We start from the raw sequence: 12,238 nt of genomic DNA, 5'->3' as shown, positions 1-12,238 counted from the left end.
TTACGGATGCAGGACAGCAGTTCAGTAAATCTTTCTTTGGGGAAAAGAGGGTTCTCCAGGCCACGGAAATAGAGTTTAAGCACACCTGCCACCGAGTTGATGTCATGATTACTCTCATCGTCTGTCAGAGGGTCATTTCCTTTAACGTGGACACATTAATAGTCAGTTGTAAGACAAAATAATGTGGAGATCATGTTGAGATCATTATTGATCTCAATGTTTTGAAAAGTAAATACCTCTTTCAAATGAATTTTTAATGTCATTGACTTCTAGCTGGGATCCAGATACTCGAAATATTCCCTGATGCTGGAGGCCTTCTCAGAGAGACACAGACAGACAGTTGGGAAATAAGAACAGAAGGGAAAGTATCCTCACAAGTAGAACAGTAAAACAAAGCACAGACTCTGTTCTAGGGGTGTCAAACTCATTTTAGTTCGTGGGCCACAGTCACACAAATTAGATCTCAAGTGGGCCAGACCACAATATTATTGGCAACAACTATTCAAAATTTCCCCCATTGTTTTGATGCAATTACTTACAAGTCATTTCAGATATTGTTCATATTTATTATTATCTTGTTGCAAATTTTGTTGCTAATCATGAACAATCTGAAATTTTTACCAGAAATTATTCCGACAGTATTACGAATCAACGAGGTAGGACGATTCAGTTATGCATCCTTTCGTAAATGTATACTATACAATGAAATTTACGTTTTGGCACTGCATTGAAAAAATACCCAAAAAGGTTCCAACAAACGAACCTCTTTTCAAATGAAGCTTTGTTGTGAAATTTTCTAATGTCTGGGGGAAAAAAAACTACGAGAGGTACAGTATTTATTTTCCCAGAATTCTAGTGTGAAAATCGCAAGCATTTTATTTGTGCTCCTGCAGCTTGGCATCATTCGGCCTTCACAAATCCATCAAAGCCATTTAAGTGTGGTCAGTGCACCCTCCCTGACAAAACTAGCAAAAAAAGTTAATTCAATTGAAAAATATGAATATGTTCTCCATCCTCACGGGCCAGATTGGACACGCTGATGGGCTGCTTCTGGCCTGCAAACCATATGTTTGAGTTGTTGTTCTAGAAAGTCACATTGTGTTCTTTATATCACTCCACACTCTTAATTAAGGATTTTTATTAATGTTAGCTCATACTCAAGTGTCTCCAAACTAGGATTAGGATTTAACAAAGGAAAAAGATCAAGATTCAAAATGAGCTATTAATAAGTCTGCTGTTTGTGTCCTACATTTGTCTTTTGTAAGGCAATAATTTGCTGGTTGAAAATGCAACATATAAGAAAACAAAGTCTCATCTTTAAAATTTCACGTAGGGCGGGAATTAATATAGATTATCCTACCTACAACGTTCTGTATGGTGTTTACAGCGTACACGGTGTAGTGAATTCACTCTGCAACTGACACAGTGCATGGCCCATCTTGTAGTCTTACAACTAAACACAATTTGTGAGTGTAAAGTGACATGATTATTGTTGGAAATGTGTACAAAAAATAAAGGGGGGAGGACGACGATTGCAAGTGGATCTTTTTTAAAAAGTCATCCTCACAGCTACTTTGGCAAGCCATCGACTTGAGCCATCATGACAGCGTGCCCTAAAACATTTACTATTTTTGATTTTTTTTTAATTTTGGAGAATAGTTTTTGCAACTTAGTTTACAATAACGATAGCAAACTGTTAATAAACGGTTATTTAATTTAAAAAAAAGTAGGTAGTAGGGGCGTGGGTTGATTAATCGTTTACATGTTGGAATAGTTAATAGGATACTATATTCTAAAAGGATTCCATAGTGACTGCCTTAGCTTCATGGTAATACTGTATCTGGGACCTCAATTTATGTTCGTACCGCATTGAAGACCAAAAAAACAATGCATAAAACTTGATCAATGTGCATACACCAATAAAAAAAAAAAACATGACATTGCTTACCAATTGTACTGGATAAGTGAGTATGCATGCGTGTGTATGTACTCTAAGTATGGTATGTTGCTGAAGTAGTTCAGCGAATCACGATCCACTAAAAGCATGAATCCCGTCTTGATGCCAGGCAATCAGGGCAAACGAGCGCATTTTTTTTTCTGCATACATTTTTATTGTTGTAGTAAACACCTGGAGCGCCACTCATGATGCACCGAACCACTGGGAGAATGGCGTTAAGATTTGTAGATTCACACACCTGGGACACTTTACGGAGAGTTAGCTATTTATTACATTCACTAACCCCGGGCTAACAACCTAGAACGCTAAGGAGCTAAACAGCTTGGTCTATTGTGGCACTACCATTTAAAACGGATCATTAACTGGCGGTCTGGAGTCCCCTTCCAGACCCAGAAACTGTCTTCGGATCTACACTATAGCCAAAAAATAAAAGACAGCGAAAGATCAGACACATATAAAGCAAGACAACATTTTGAACAAATGTGCTTGAAACGGAACAATCAATATATGTCAGTTTTGTTTATTTGGTTGCAAGACTGCTGGAGCCTATTCCAGCCATCAACTGGCAATAGGCGGAGTTCACCCTGAACTGGTTGCCAGCCAATCGCAGGGCACGTGGAGACAAACAACAGTCCCACTCACAGTCATACTGAAGGGCAATTTAGAGTCTCCAATCAATAGATGTTTTGGGGATCTATGAGGAAACTGGAGAGCCCAGAGGAAACCCACGCAGGCACCCGGAGAACACGCAAACGCCACACAGCCGGCGTCGGGATTTGAACCCCAGTCCACAGAACTGTGAGGCCAATGCTCTGCAGCTGCTCTACCATGCCGCCCCGGAAAATACATTTTTTAAAAATTTGCTATCATGGCAGCCCTTAAACACATAATATAGTGAGAGAGAACACGAGTAATGGATAACTAAAATATTATACAACCAACATTTTACAAGAGAGCAACAACTGCACATACTGTAGATAGCGGGACCCCAAAACAAGAACCACAATACAGCGGAGGATTTCTTTATCTGTATTCCGTGATGATAAATTGCTGGTGCTCAATGTTCCAGGCTCAGGACTTGGGTGCTGCTTACACTACTTTCTATTATGTACAAGGAATAGTAAAAACAACTTACCATACAAATTTATGTAGCGAATGCAGCTCTCAACCACACGTGGAATAGCTTGACCGGAATCCTTTAAAAGATTGAAAAAATTAGTAAAATCATTCTAAATTAAAGAAAGCAACTTCTCATGAACTTCAGACACTGATTTAAATAAGTGGACCAAAATCAAAATCCAGTATGTGTTTTGACATTTGCAAAGAATGGCTGTATTGTCAAGCTTTTCTTTTTTTTTTTTGTACTAGACTACTAACACTTGATAGAAACAATTTTATTTAATAGCAGTTTTAGTCTTATCATGATTCTCCAATTTATTCTGGACCAGTGGCTTTTGAAAATGTCAAAACACGTTATTTCTCATGTGCCAAATAATCAGCTGAGTTCTAAAATCAACAAATCAATTGTGTTGTCACTGTCCAACAAAAACCGTGTCAAAATTCAATGACTTTTTTTTATCTTTAATTGCTCTGTCTGTCTGTCTGTCTGTCTGTCTGTCTGTCTCTCTCTCTCTCTCTCTCTCCTCTCTCCTCCTCTCTCTCTCTCTCTCTTCTCTCTCTCTCTCTCTCTCTCTCTCTCTCTCTCTCTGTGTGTGTGTGTGTACACACAGTACACAAAAACAGTTTTTGTGGAACAGCGACAGAATACAATCATGCACGACTTTTTTTTTTAATATGGGTGGGTTAAGAGAGGAAGTGAGGGTTAGTTTACAGCTTGTTGACACGGACAGAGTTGACTTCAGCTACAATTAACAATTATTATCAGTTTCTTGGTTAATGAAATATAGTCCAATATCTTAACTATAACATAGTAACATATAGTCCAATAGCTTTACTGTAACAGGGAGGTATGCATGACATAACTGTGGTTCAATGTTGACTACTGTAATTTCAAATTCTAATCTACATTTTGTCTCTGACAGTAATCACATAAAAGGCCTGTCAGAAGTGATGATCATTTATCATTAAGACTTGGCCTCACACAGCAGAACCAAAGTAGTTCCATTAAGATAAATTTTCTAAATGCATTCCGAAATGGGTTGCACTCTTGTTCTGGTTCTATGCCAACCCCTGCTAAAGATCTGTATTGCACAGGAAAGCAGCACATATTTTTTAATGATACAGTGGATCTCTTTGCAGCTCTCAGGGGTCTGTAGACAGTCCAAACAGGTTATTGTAAGGATTACAGGTGGTTGATTGTTATTACATTAATTATAGCTAAAGGCGCCACAGTGACAGCGTTGGCCTCACGGTTCAGAGGACCGTGGTTCAAATCACAACTCTGCCTATGTGGAGTTTGCATGTTCTCCCCGTGCCTGCGTGGGTTTTCTCCAAGCACTCCAGTTTTGTCCCACGTCCCAAAAACATGCGTTGATTGGAGACTAAATTGCCCTCTGGTGTGATTGTGAATGCTTGTTCGTTACTATGTGCGATGTGATTGGCTGGCAACCAGCTCAGGATGTACCCCTGCCTCCTGCCCGAGCATAACTGTGATAGGCTCCGGCACACCCGCAATCCTTGTCAGGATAAACGGCTCAGATAATGGATGGATGATTTACCAAAACGGGTACTATTAAAAAAAAACACATGTACTTGAAAAAAAATAATAGTGCATGCATTTTAGCATTCTGTCCACTTTCAAGTTACGTTAGGGTTAGATCCTGTTTTTGGGGAAAACTCCCAACATTACAAAAGCAAAGGAGAAAGCAAGCAACTTGTACTTTTTTTTTTTTTTTTTTTTCCAGAAATGCCTGTAATTTCAACTGTAACTAAGTCATATCTGCCCGAGTCAGATGATACACAAAAGCCTAATTAAGTTAACTGTTAAAGCATGAGAAAAAGCAGGCAAGCAGTAGGGTCTCCCCAAGATGCTTCAACATCTACCTGATGACGAGCATGTGAGTTCCGTCGTCCACGGCTACAAACAGGCATCGCGAAAGAGAGAGAAAGAAGCAAGACCCATATTAGGACCACACCAGCTGTCCACCAAAGCTTTTCCCAAGAGTGCACCCTCAATCCAGTCACCCTCATTAAACAAAAAAAAATGAAAAAAAATAAAAAAATAAAAAAATACAGAAAATGACGGCATGAGTCAGTCACAGGTTGTGGAAGTGAAAAAGGGGAGGACCAAGGCAGCACACCTTATCACTTTGGCATCCACACAGACTGTCACTAATCCTGATCTTTTTACTGGACTCTGCACTCTGGAAATGCCAGAGAGTCTCAGTGATGCCGTCTCAACATTGACTAAAAGGAAACTGACTGAGACAAACATCTAGCCATCCCAGTGATGTTTTTCTCTTTCAAAAGCCCTTTCAACATATCAGGAGCACCACAACAGTTTGGGCACAGTTTAAAGTTTAAAGCTAAACTGCAGCTGAAATGGCTTGGGGATCCCATGAAAATGGCCAGAAAGCTGGAGCAAGAGAGAAAATAAGGAGGAGCAGCAATGTTGAGCGGACAGTATGATTATCAGTACCTTGATATATGACTCCATATTTCCATTAAATAACCTAACATTAAAAACAGAGCGGGGTCTAGCCCGCCTGGTGCCAGTGTGGGTTTTGAACAGCCCATTGGGATGTCTAGAATACAAAAAATGCATTAGGCAATGTTAGCAATAACAGCAATGCTACTGTCCTGTAACCATTATGTCCTAACCACTCAAGTTATGAAGATGCTGCTAAAGCCCATTAAGAAATACTTTTTATAGCCATCTTCTCTATCAAACGCACCAATGGGATCATATTGGCAGAGGTAAAATCATCAATTAATCATTTAAATTGTCAATTGTGTATCCTGTTTAACATGTAAGCACGCTGCCAATTTTTTGCTCATCCAACTGAATGAGTTTGTGAATATGTACTGATCCTGAACTAAAGTGTGCTTTTTTTGTTTTACCTTGTGGTCATGTAGTCAGCTCTGTGGCCTGAAGAGATAAAATAGAAACAACGCTTGGTGAGAAGACATGTCATATTCTAATTTAAGTGTATTGTTGATATACCTCGAAAAGATTATGAAACCTTTGACCCCGCCTTGCCCATTGGGTTCTCTATGCAAATCCCACAACACACATTTTTACTCACAAACCGGAGCACAGAGCTAAATAGAAACACACGGCTTCGTCATATCAATGTCTGAAGTAGAAAATACTGCCAGGTGGACAGTTGCATATGGATTTGTAGTAACAAACAGAGGTAATTTGGAAAGGATACTAAAGATGAAACAAAATAGATTCAATTATTTGTTCTGCTTGATGAACAGGATCTGACTTGTCATGAGTGTGTTGGATGATGCCTGGGTTTACTGACAACAATATGATTAAGAGGAATTTGGTAGACTTTGGTAGTTCACTTAGTAGTTGTATAATTACCTACAAATATGGACAGTTTAATTGAGACCAGCGTGTGTTTCGTTCCCACACAATGACAGTGCAAATGTGAGTGCGAATGGTTGTTTGTTGATATGTGCCATGTGATTGGCTGGCAACCAGTTCAGAGTGTACCCCGCTTCCTACCCGAAGATAGCTGGGATAGGCTATAGCACCCCCATTACCCTTGTGATGATAAGTGGCTCAAAAAATAGATGGAAGGATGGATGGGTTATTTAAACAGTCAATGATGGTGTAGTTGTACACTTGCCTGACTTTGGTATGGGCAGTGTGGGTTCAGTTCCCACTCAGTGACCGTGTGAATGTGAGTACGAATGGTTGTCCGTGTCTACATGTGCCCTGCGACTGACTCCCGACCAGTTCAGGGTGTAACCCGCCTTTCGCCCAAAGTCAGCCGGGATAGTCTCCAGCACCCTGCGAGCCTAACCAGGATGAGCGGCGTTGAAAATGGATGGGAAATTTGAAGAGACAAAGCTAAAGATATTAACTTTTGAATAGACTTCATGAATTATTTAGATTGAGGAATAAAAAGTTAAAGACACAATTATATGAAAGTAAGACATTTCACTGAGAAGAATGTTACTGTACCTTCACCAAGCGTCCTCTTCAGCAAATCATGTTTGGCCTGCAGTTTGGAGATGAGATTGCTGCCCTCCAGAAACTCACGGAATTTCTGTAGAGAATTTAATGTAATTAAAAAGTTGCCTGCCACATTGCCCATTATCATGATCTAATTAAGACAGCCAAGGGCAAAGAACACTGAGACATGTTTAACTTTCTTCAGAGCACGTACATTTTCAGACTGGAACAAGTAAACAAAAGGCTTACATCATGGGATTACTCTGTGACACCTCCACCTGTGCCAGATGAGGAGGAAGGATGGGCAAGCCATTCCAACATTAAGTTTACATCAGTTTGATTTAACATCGATTTATCAACATTTGTACCATGGACGGAATTTATGATACAGAAATAGAGCATTTAATACTGTGAAATACTAAAATATATAGAAGGCCAATCAACCAACGTTCCTCTATAATAGAGTCGTTCAACAGTTTCACTTTCTTTCTTTTTCCCACCTGTAGACTCACCATAAAGTAGAATTGCTCAGTCTCCTGCTGGTTGGCCCTCCTCTTCGCAATGCTGGGTTTGCTGAGGTATGTCTCTGACACAGTGGACCTGACCGACTCAGTTGACCTGCTGTGGTGGAAGGACTCCGAGACATCATAATCCTCAATGGTCACCATGTCCTGAATGGTGGTGAGAGTGGCCTCTGAAGTTTTTTTTACCTGGAAACAGATGAGATGACAAAAATGATGACTTGATTCGTAACACTTTGTGTCATCACACCCCCCAAACCCACTCATGGTTGTTCATGACAGTAAAAGAGTAAATGAAAGTAAAATTAATCTTGTTACATGCACTCAAAGAAGCCAAAGGGCAAACAGACGTTTGAAGACTCAGGTCCAGGCTTTTTAGCAGCATTTACATTACTGCATCGTCCTTGATAATGTTGTGTGTACCTTTGCCCTGACTTCACATTGTAACTTAAGGGGGACAAACATTTCAAATCTAAAAGAAAATTATAATCTACTTGCCTCACTTTGAAATTACCATTCTTACTAACAACAGCAGTTTGTCAGTTAAGTCGTGAACAGTAAACACCAACCAAAAGTTTTCAGATGCTTGCGGCTTGCTTGTAGTAAAGATGCAATTTGGTCATCAATCAACTATAAGTAGAGCACTAATGAACAGGTTATTGCTTTAATCTAGTGAAATAAATATCCTGACAAGGAAAATGAACTTTATGATAACTGTAGATTGGGTATAGATTATGGGGTGAGACAAACATAAAGAGTGAAATAATTTCTTTTTTCCTTTGTCAAGACTCAAGATATTTACAAATTATATGTATTACGGACCTTAAAAGAAAGCGTCATCGCACTGAGAGATTGAATAGTGTCCTTGAGAAACACTTACATGAACGAGAGGCATTTATCAGACATTATACCTCCCTCAGTGGAAAAGTCCACATCCTCTTTTATAAAATAAATCCACAACTAATACAAAGTAAATTCAGTAATGTTTTTTTTTTTTTCCATCACAGCAGTCAAAAAGCAAAGGAAACAGCTACACTTGCGTCGAGCATTGCCCTGAAGCTTTTCCCGACCGGATGAAGACAGCTCACTATGTTTGACAGTTCTTGCTTGCAGGTCATCAAAATGCTTTTAACGTTCATTTTTCAAAGATGTCTCTGGCACACGGTGCCAGGGTAGCAAGGCCATCTGGTAATAACACAAGGCAGCAGTGTCCTCCTATTTGGATCCACCAGGACATCCATTTAAACCATGGACAAGGACATGACTTGTCATCATACATCTTCCGAGAACTAATGCAGCAAACAGTAGTACATTGGCTATTTAACGGTCGACTGACACTTACAGCAGGATTTTTAGTGTTTTTAATTAAGAAAAGGCAGTCAGAATGGACTCCATCCATTTTTTCAACACACGTCATGTTGTCGTATATAGATTTTTGCATCTCCCGCCATGAAAATAATCTCGAGGCATTTGTTTTGCAGAAGAAGCAGGAAGTGACGATTCTTACAGACGCCCACACTGGCGGGTTTCTGTGTTTATACCAGTTTTACCGGCGGGACAGTAGCTGTTTCTTTCCTGCCAGTTACCAAAAATGCAGTCTTGTTGTATTGCTCGATTTTGCTCAAACCCTCGGGAGGATGGATTCACTCTTCACACTTTTCCAAAAGACCTGGTTTGTCGTGAAAAATGTATTACACAGGTGCAAAGGAGTTTGTGGGTTCTAAATGACAGGTAGGTGTGTATAGAGCTATTAAAAAAAATAATAGTTGGGGGGACGACGTGATCCTTCTCTCAGAACGTTACAAAAGAGCCGCGTCATAATAACTTAATAAAGTATGTAAGTCAGGGGTACTAAATGTGTCGATGTGCGCGAGCTGGCGTTGTTCAGTGCCGCCGCGGAGGTGGATCAGGCGGGGAGGTGTTTTGGCCAAGTGTGGGAGGAGAAAGGAACTCTCTCCCATCCTGGCCACCGGGGTCTGGGCACCCCTGAAGTAGTTACTTCGCCTGGCATGGATCCTCCTGAGTACGCTACAGACTTGTTAGTTAGAAGTGATCCGCATATCATCTAAATATGGCTCGAAACAATGGGGTAATATTCCCCCGGTCACTTCACTCGATTGTAAGATATTATCTTCTTTAAAAAGAGCTTCTGTGTCAGAAGGGGTGTCGGAAAAATCCAAATATCTCTGTTGTCCATCTCCCATAGCAGGTGGCACAGTAGTTTTCATAACAATATCGATTTTAAAATGTATATCGGGATGTCAGTACATCTTTAATGATTTGATTAATGCTTTTATTCTATTGACAATCAGGTATGTTAATTTGGGGTGGGGCGATCTCACATAATCATCAAAAGTTTTTGGGTGCAGTGTCCAGTACACGTGTAAATTCTGCTTTATCAAATCCAAATACACACTCTACTAGGATGTTATAGAGGACTTCATGATGCAGATTTCATGTTCCAGTAGGAACATACAGCTGGAAGGACCAAAACGTAGTTTGATGCCCGTGCCAAAGTGTTTGACTTGCTAGCTGGATCTAAAAGCCCTTGAGAATCAATGGGGTATTATCAAGACCAAAAAAGAGAGGCACCAGACTCAAAAACAAAGAATTGACAGCAAGAATCAGGGATATCTGGGCTTTCATAGCTCCCAGGCTGATTGCCTCAATGCATGGCACATTGAGGCAGTGATTAAAGCAAAGGAATTTCCATACAAGTAGTGTAGATTAATGTACCATTTTGAATGTACCATAATTTGATTGGTTTAAAGTGATCCTAATTTATTTCCTTTTTGTATTACGAAAAATGAGAAGGAAATTGTGATTTCTTCACACTATTCTAATTTTGTGAACTCCTGATTTCATGAGTTTTATGTGCTGGAAGACTAAATTATATAAAAATAAAAAATAAATACTTGAAATAGTTTAAATTGTGAGCCTTGAAATCTATAATCTATGAAAGTTTAACTTTTTGATGAAATAACAGAAATTGTCCACAATATTTTATTATTTGGGAAAGTGTCTGAAGCTGAGAAAATGCCAGAGGCTAGACGGGAAGCTGGTCAGATGTGAGTGCAATCTATAAAACCACACCAGTCTTTTTTTTTTTTTTTTAAGGTATTTTACATATAATGTTCCAAAAGGAAATCCCAAAGTTTAGTAAAATGGGAGTTTTTACCTCTTCATTTTCAATCTTCAGAGTAGACAGGCGAGACTGCAGCTGCTGGAACCTCAGTATTAGCTCTGCATTCACTGGCGGCTGCACAGAGATCTGACAGACCTAAAAGAAAAATAAATAATTTTGTAAAAACAATACATTTAATAAAGTCACTGATGGTGCAGTGTTACATTGGCCTTATTTGGTGCAGGCAGCATTGCAGTGTTGAAAATGGATGGATAATAAATTTAAAGAATAAGCTTTTTTTTTTTTTTTTTTTAAATCCCAGATTTCTAGCCACAGTTGCCTTTTATAGTGCAATTAAAAGCAAACATTTTTTAATTAAAATATGGAACTGGTGAAGTACATCCTAGATATAGTTCCTTTCCAATTAAAATGTGATGGTTGGCCGTGATCAATTGAGTACTGTCCTATCTAGTGCTGTCCATGTTTTTGTCTTTTTCATTCATCTTTGGAGACATAACATGACTTACACCAGGGAAGACTTGCTAAAGATTAGGGCAGGGGCGGGCAAACTACGGCCCGTGGGCCAGATTCAGCCTGTTGATTACTTCAATCCGGCCTGCCAAAGATTGGTACAGAATCGCCCAAATCATATCAAAATCATTACATTTATTTGACCTTTTCCTGTAATGCAGATTGGTTCCACCAGGATATGCTGTAAAACCCAGTGGTTCCACCAGGTTGTCCTGTAATGCCCAGTGCCTCCACCAGGAAGCACAGTAGGTACAGTGACAATCAGACACATTGTCCACTGTACACTGGCCGTTTTGTTTTTACTCTGCTACTGCACTGAACTCTTCTTCAACCAAGAGTCAGCAAAAGAAAATAAAAGTTGAGAGTGAGTGCAGTGTTTAATACAGATTGGAGTTCTTCTCCTTACTGCACGAGTTTGCTTCATTCATACTCCTCACTGTTTACATCTGTCTCAGGCGAAGTAAACCAACTTCAAATAAATCACCCAGATTCACTACTTATTATTCTTGGGGATATTAACAAAGCAAAAATCACCCACGAACCACCTAAATACTAGTAGCACACTGGTTCAACAGAGGAAACAACATTGTAGACCAGGGGTGTCAAACTAACTTTTGTCACAGGCCACATTGTAGTTACGATTTCACTCAGAGCCCCATTATGACTTTGAAGCCATGAAAATCATTCGCCTCATCGTATTTACACAGGAAATTTATGAACTAGTTTTGTAATATGAAGTCAAGCGTAATGGGTTTTTCAACTACTGTTCATGTTTGGTAACACAAAAATGCTTACAATATATCAACTTTATCATTTATGAAATGAAAATTTGAAATTGTGCTCCAGATTATCACAAAATTATGGAAGTTGATATACATATTTTGCCTTCACGGGCCACATAAAATCATGCAGTGGGCCAGATCTGAACCCCGGGCTTTGAGTTTGACACCTGCGTTTTAGACCACTGCTGTACTAACAATAAACCTGAAATTTTAGGACTGAATGACTACAGCCAT

At 39.5% G+C, this 12,238-nt stretch overlaps 1 protein-coding gene across 8 annotated transcripts in view; it reads right to left on the bottom strand.

Annotated features, from left to right (window-relative positions):
• The window catches only part of srgap1a (SLIT-ROBO Rho GTPase activating protein 1a), a 79,021-nt gene that overhangs the window by 17,874 nt on the left and 48,909 nt on the right, over positions 1 to 12,238 (bottom strand). For 4 of the 8 annotated variants that reach the window (XM_061821958.1, XM_061821957.1, XM_061821963.1 and 1 more), the window contains 8 exons: positions 10,746 to 10,847; positions 7,559 to 7,756; positions 7,056 to 7,140; positions 5,978 to 6,005; positions 5,556 to 5,661; positions 3,093 to 3,153; positions 237 to 314; positions 5 to 139 (listed from right to left, as the gene is read on the bottom strand). In XM_061821958.1, the coding sequence (XP_061677942.1) occupies positions 5 to 139; positions 237 to 314; positions 3,093 to 3,153; positions 5,556 to 5,661; positions 5,978 to 6,005; positions 7,056 to 7,140; positions 7,559 to 7,756; positions 10,746 to 10,847 (793 nt within the window). Of the gene's footprint in view, positions 1 to 4; positions 140 to 236; positions 315 to 3,092; positions 3,154 to 4,960; positions 4,995 to 5,555; positions 5,662 to 5,977; positions 6,006 to 7,055; positions 7,141 to 7,558; positions 7,757 to 10,745; positions 10,848 to 12,238 lie in introns of all 8 variants that reach the window. The other 4 variants (XM_061821960.1, XM_061821961.1, XM_061821959.1 and 1 more) reach the window with 3 other exon arrangements.

Source organism: Syngnathoides biaculeatus, chromosome 6 (genome assembly GCF_019802595.1).
Source record: "Syngnathoides biaculeatus isolate LvHL_M chromosome 6, ASM1980259v1, whole genome shotgun sequence".
Lineage (NCBI taxonomy): Eukaryota > Metazoa > Chordata > Actinopteri > Syngnathiformes > Syngnathidae > Syngnathoides > Syngnathoides biaculeatus.
Note: the sequence above shows the minus strand (reverse complement) of the source record. Positions and strands in the feature narration are given on the sequence as shown.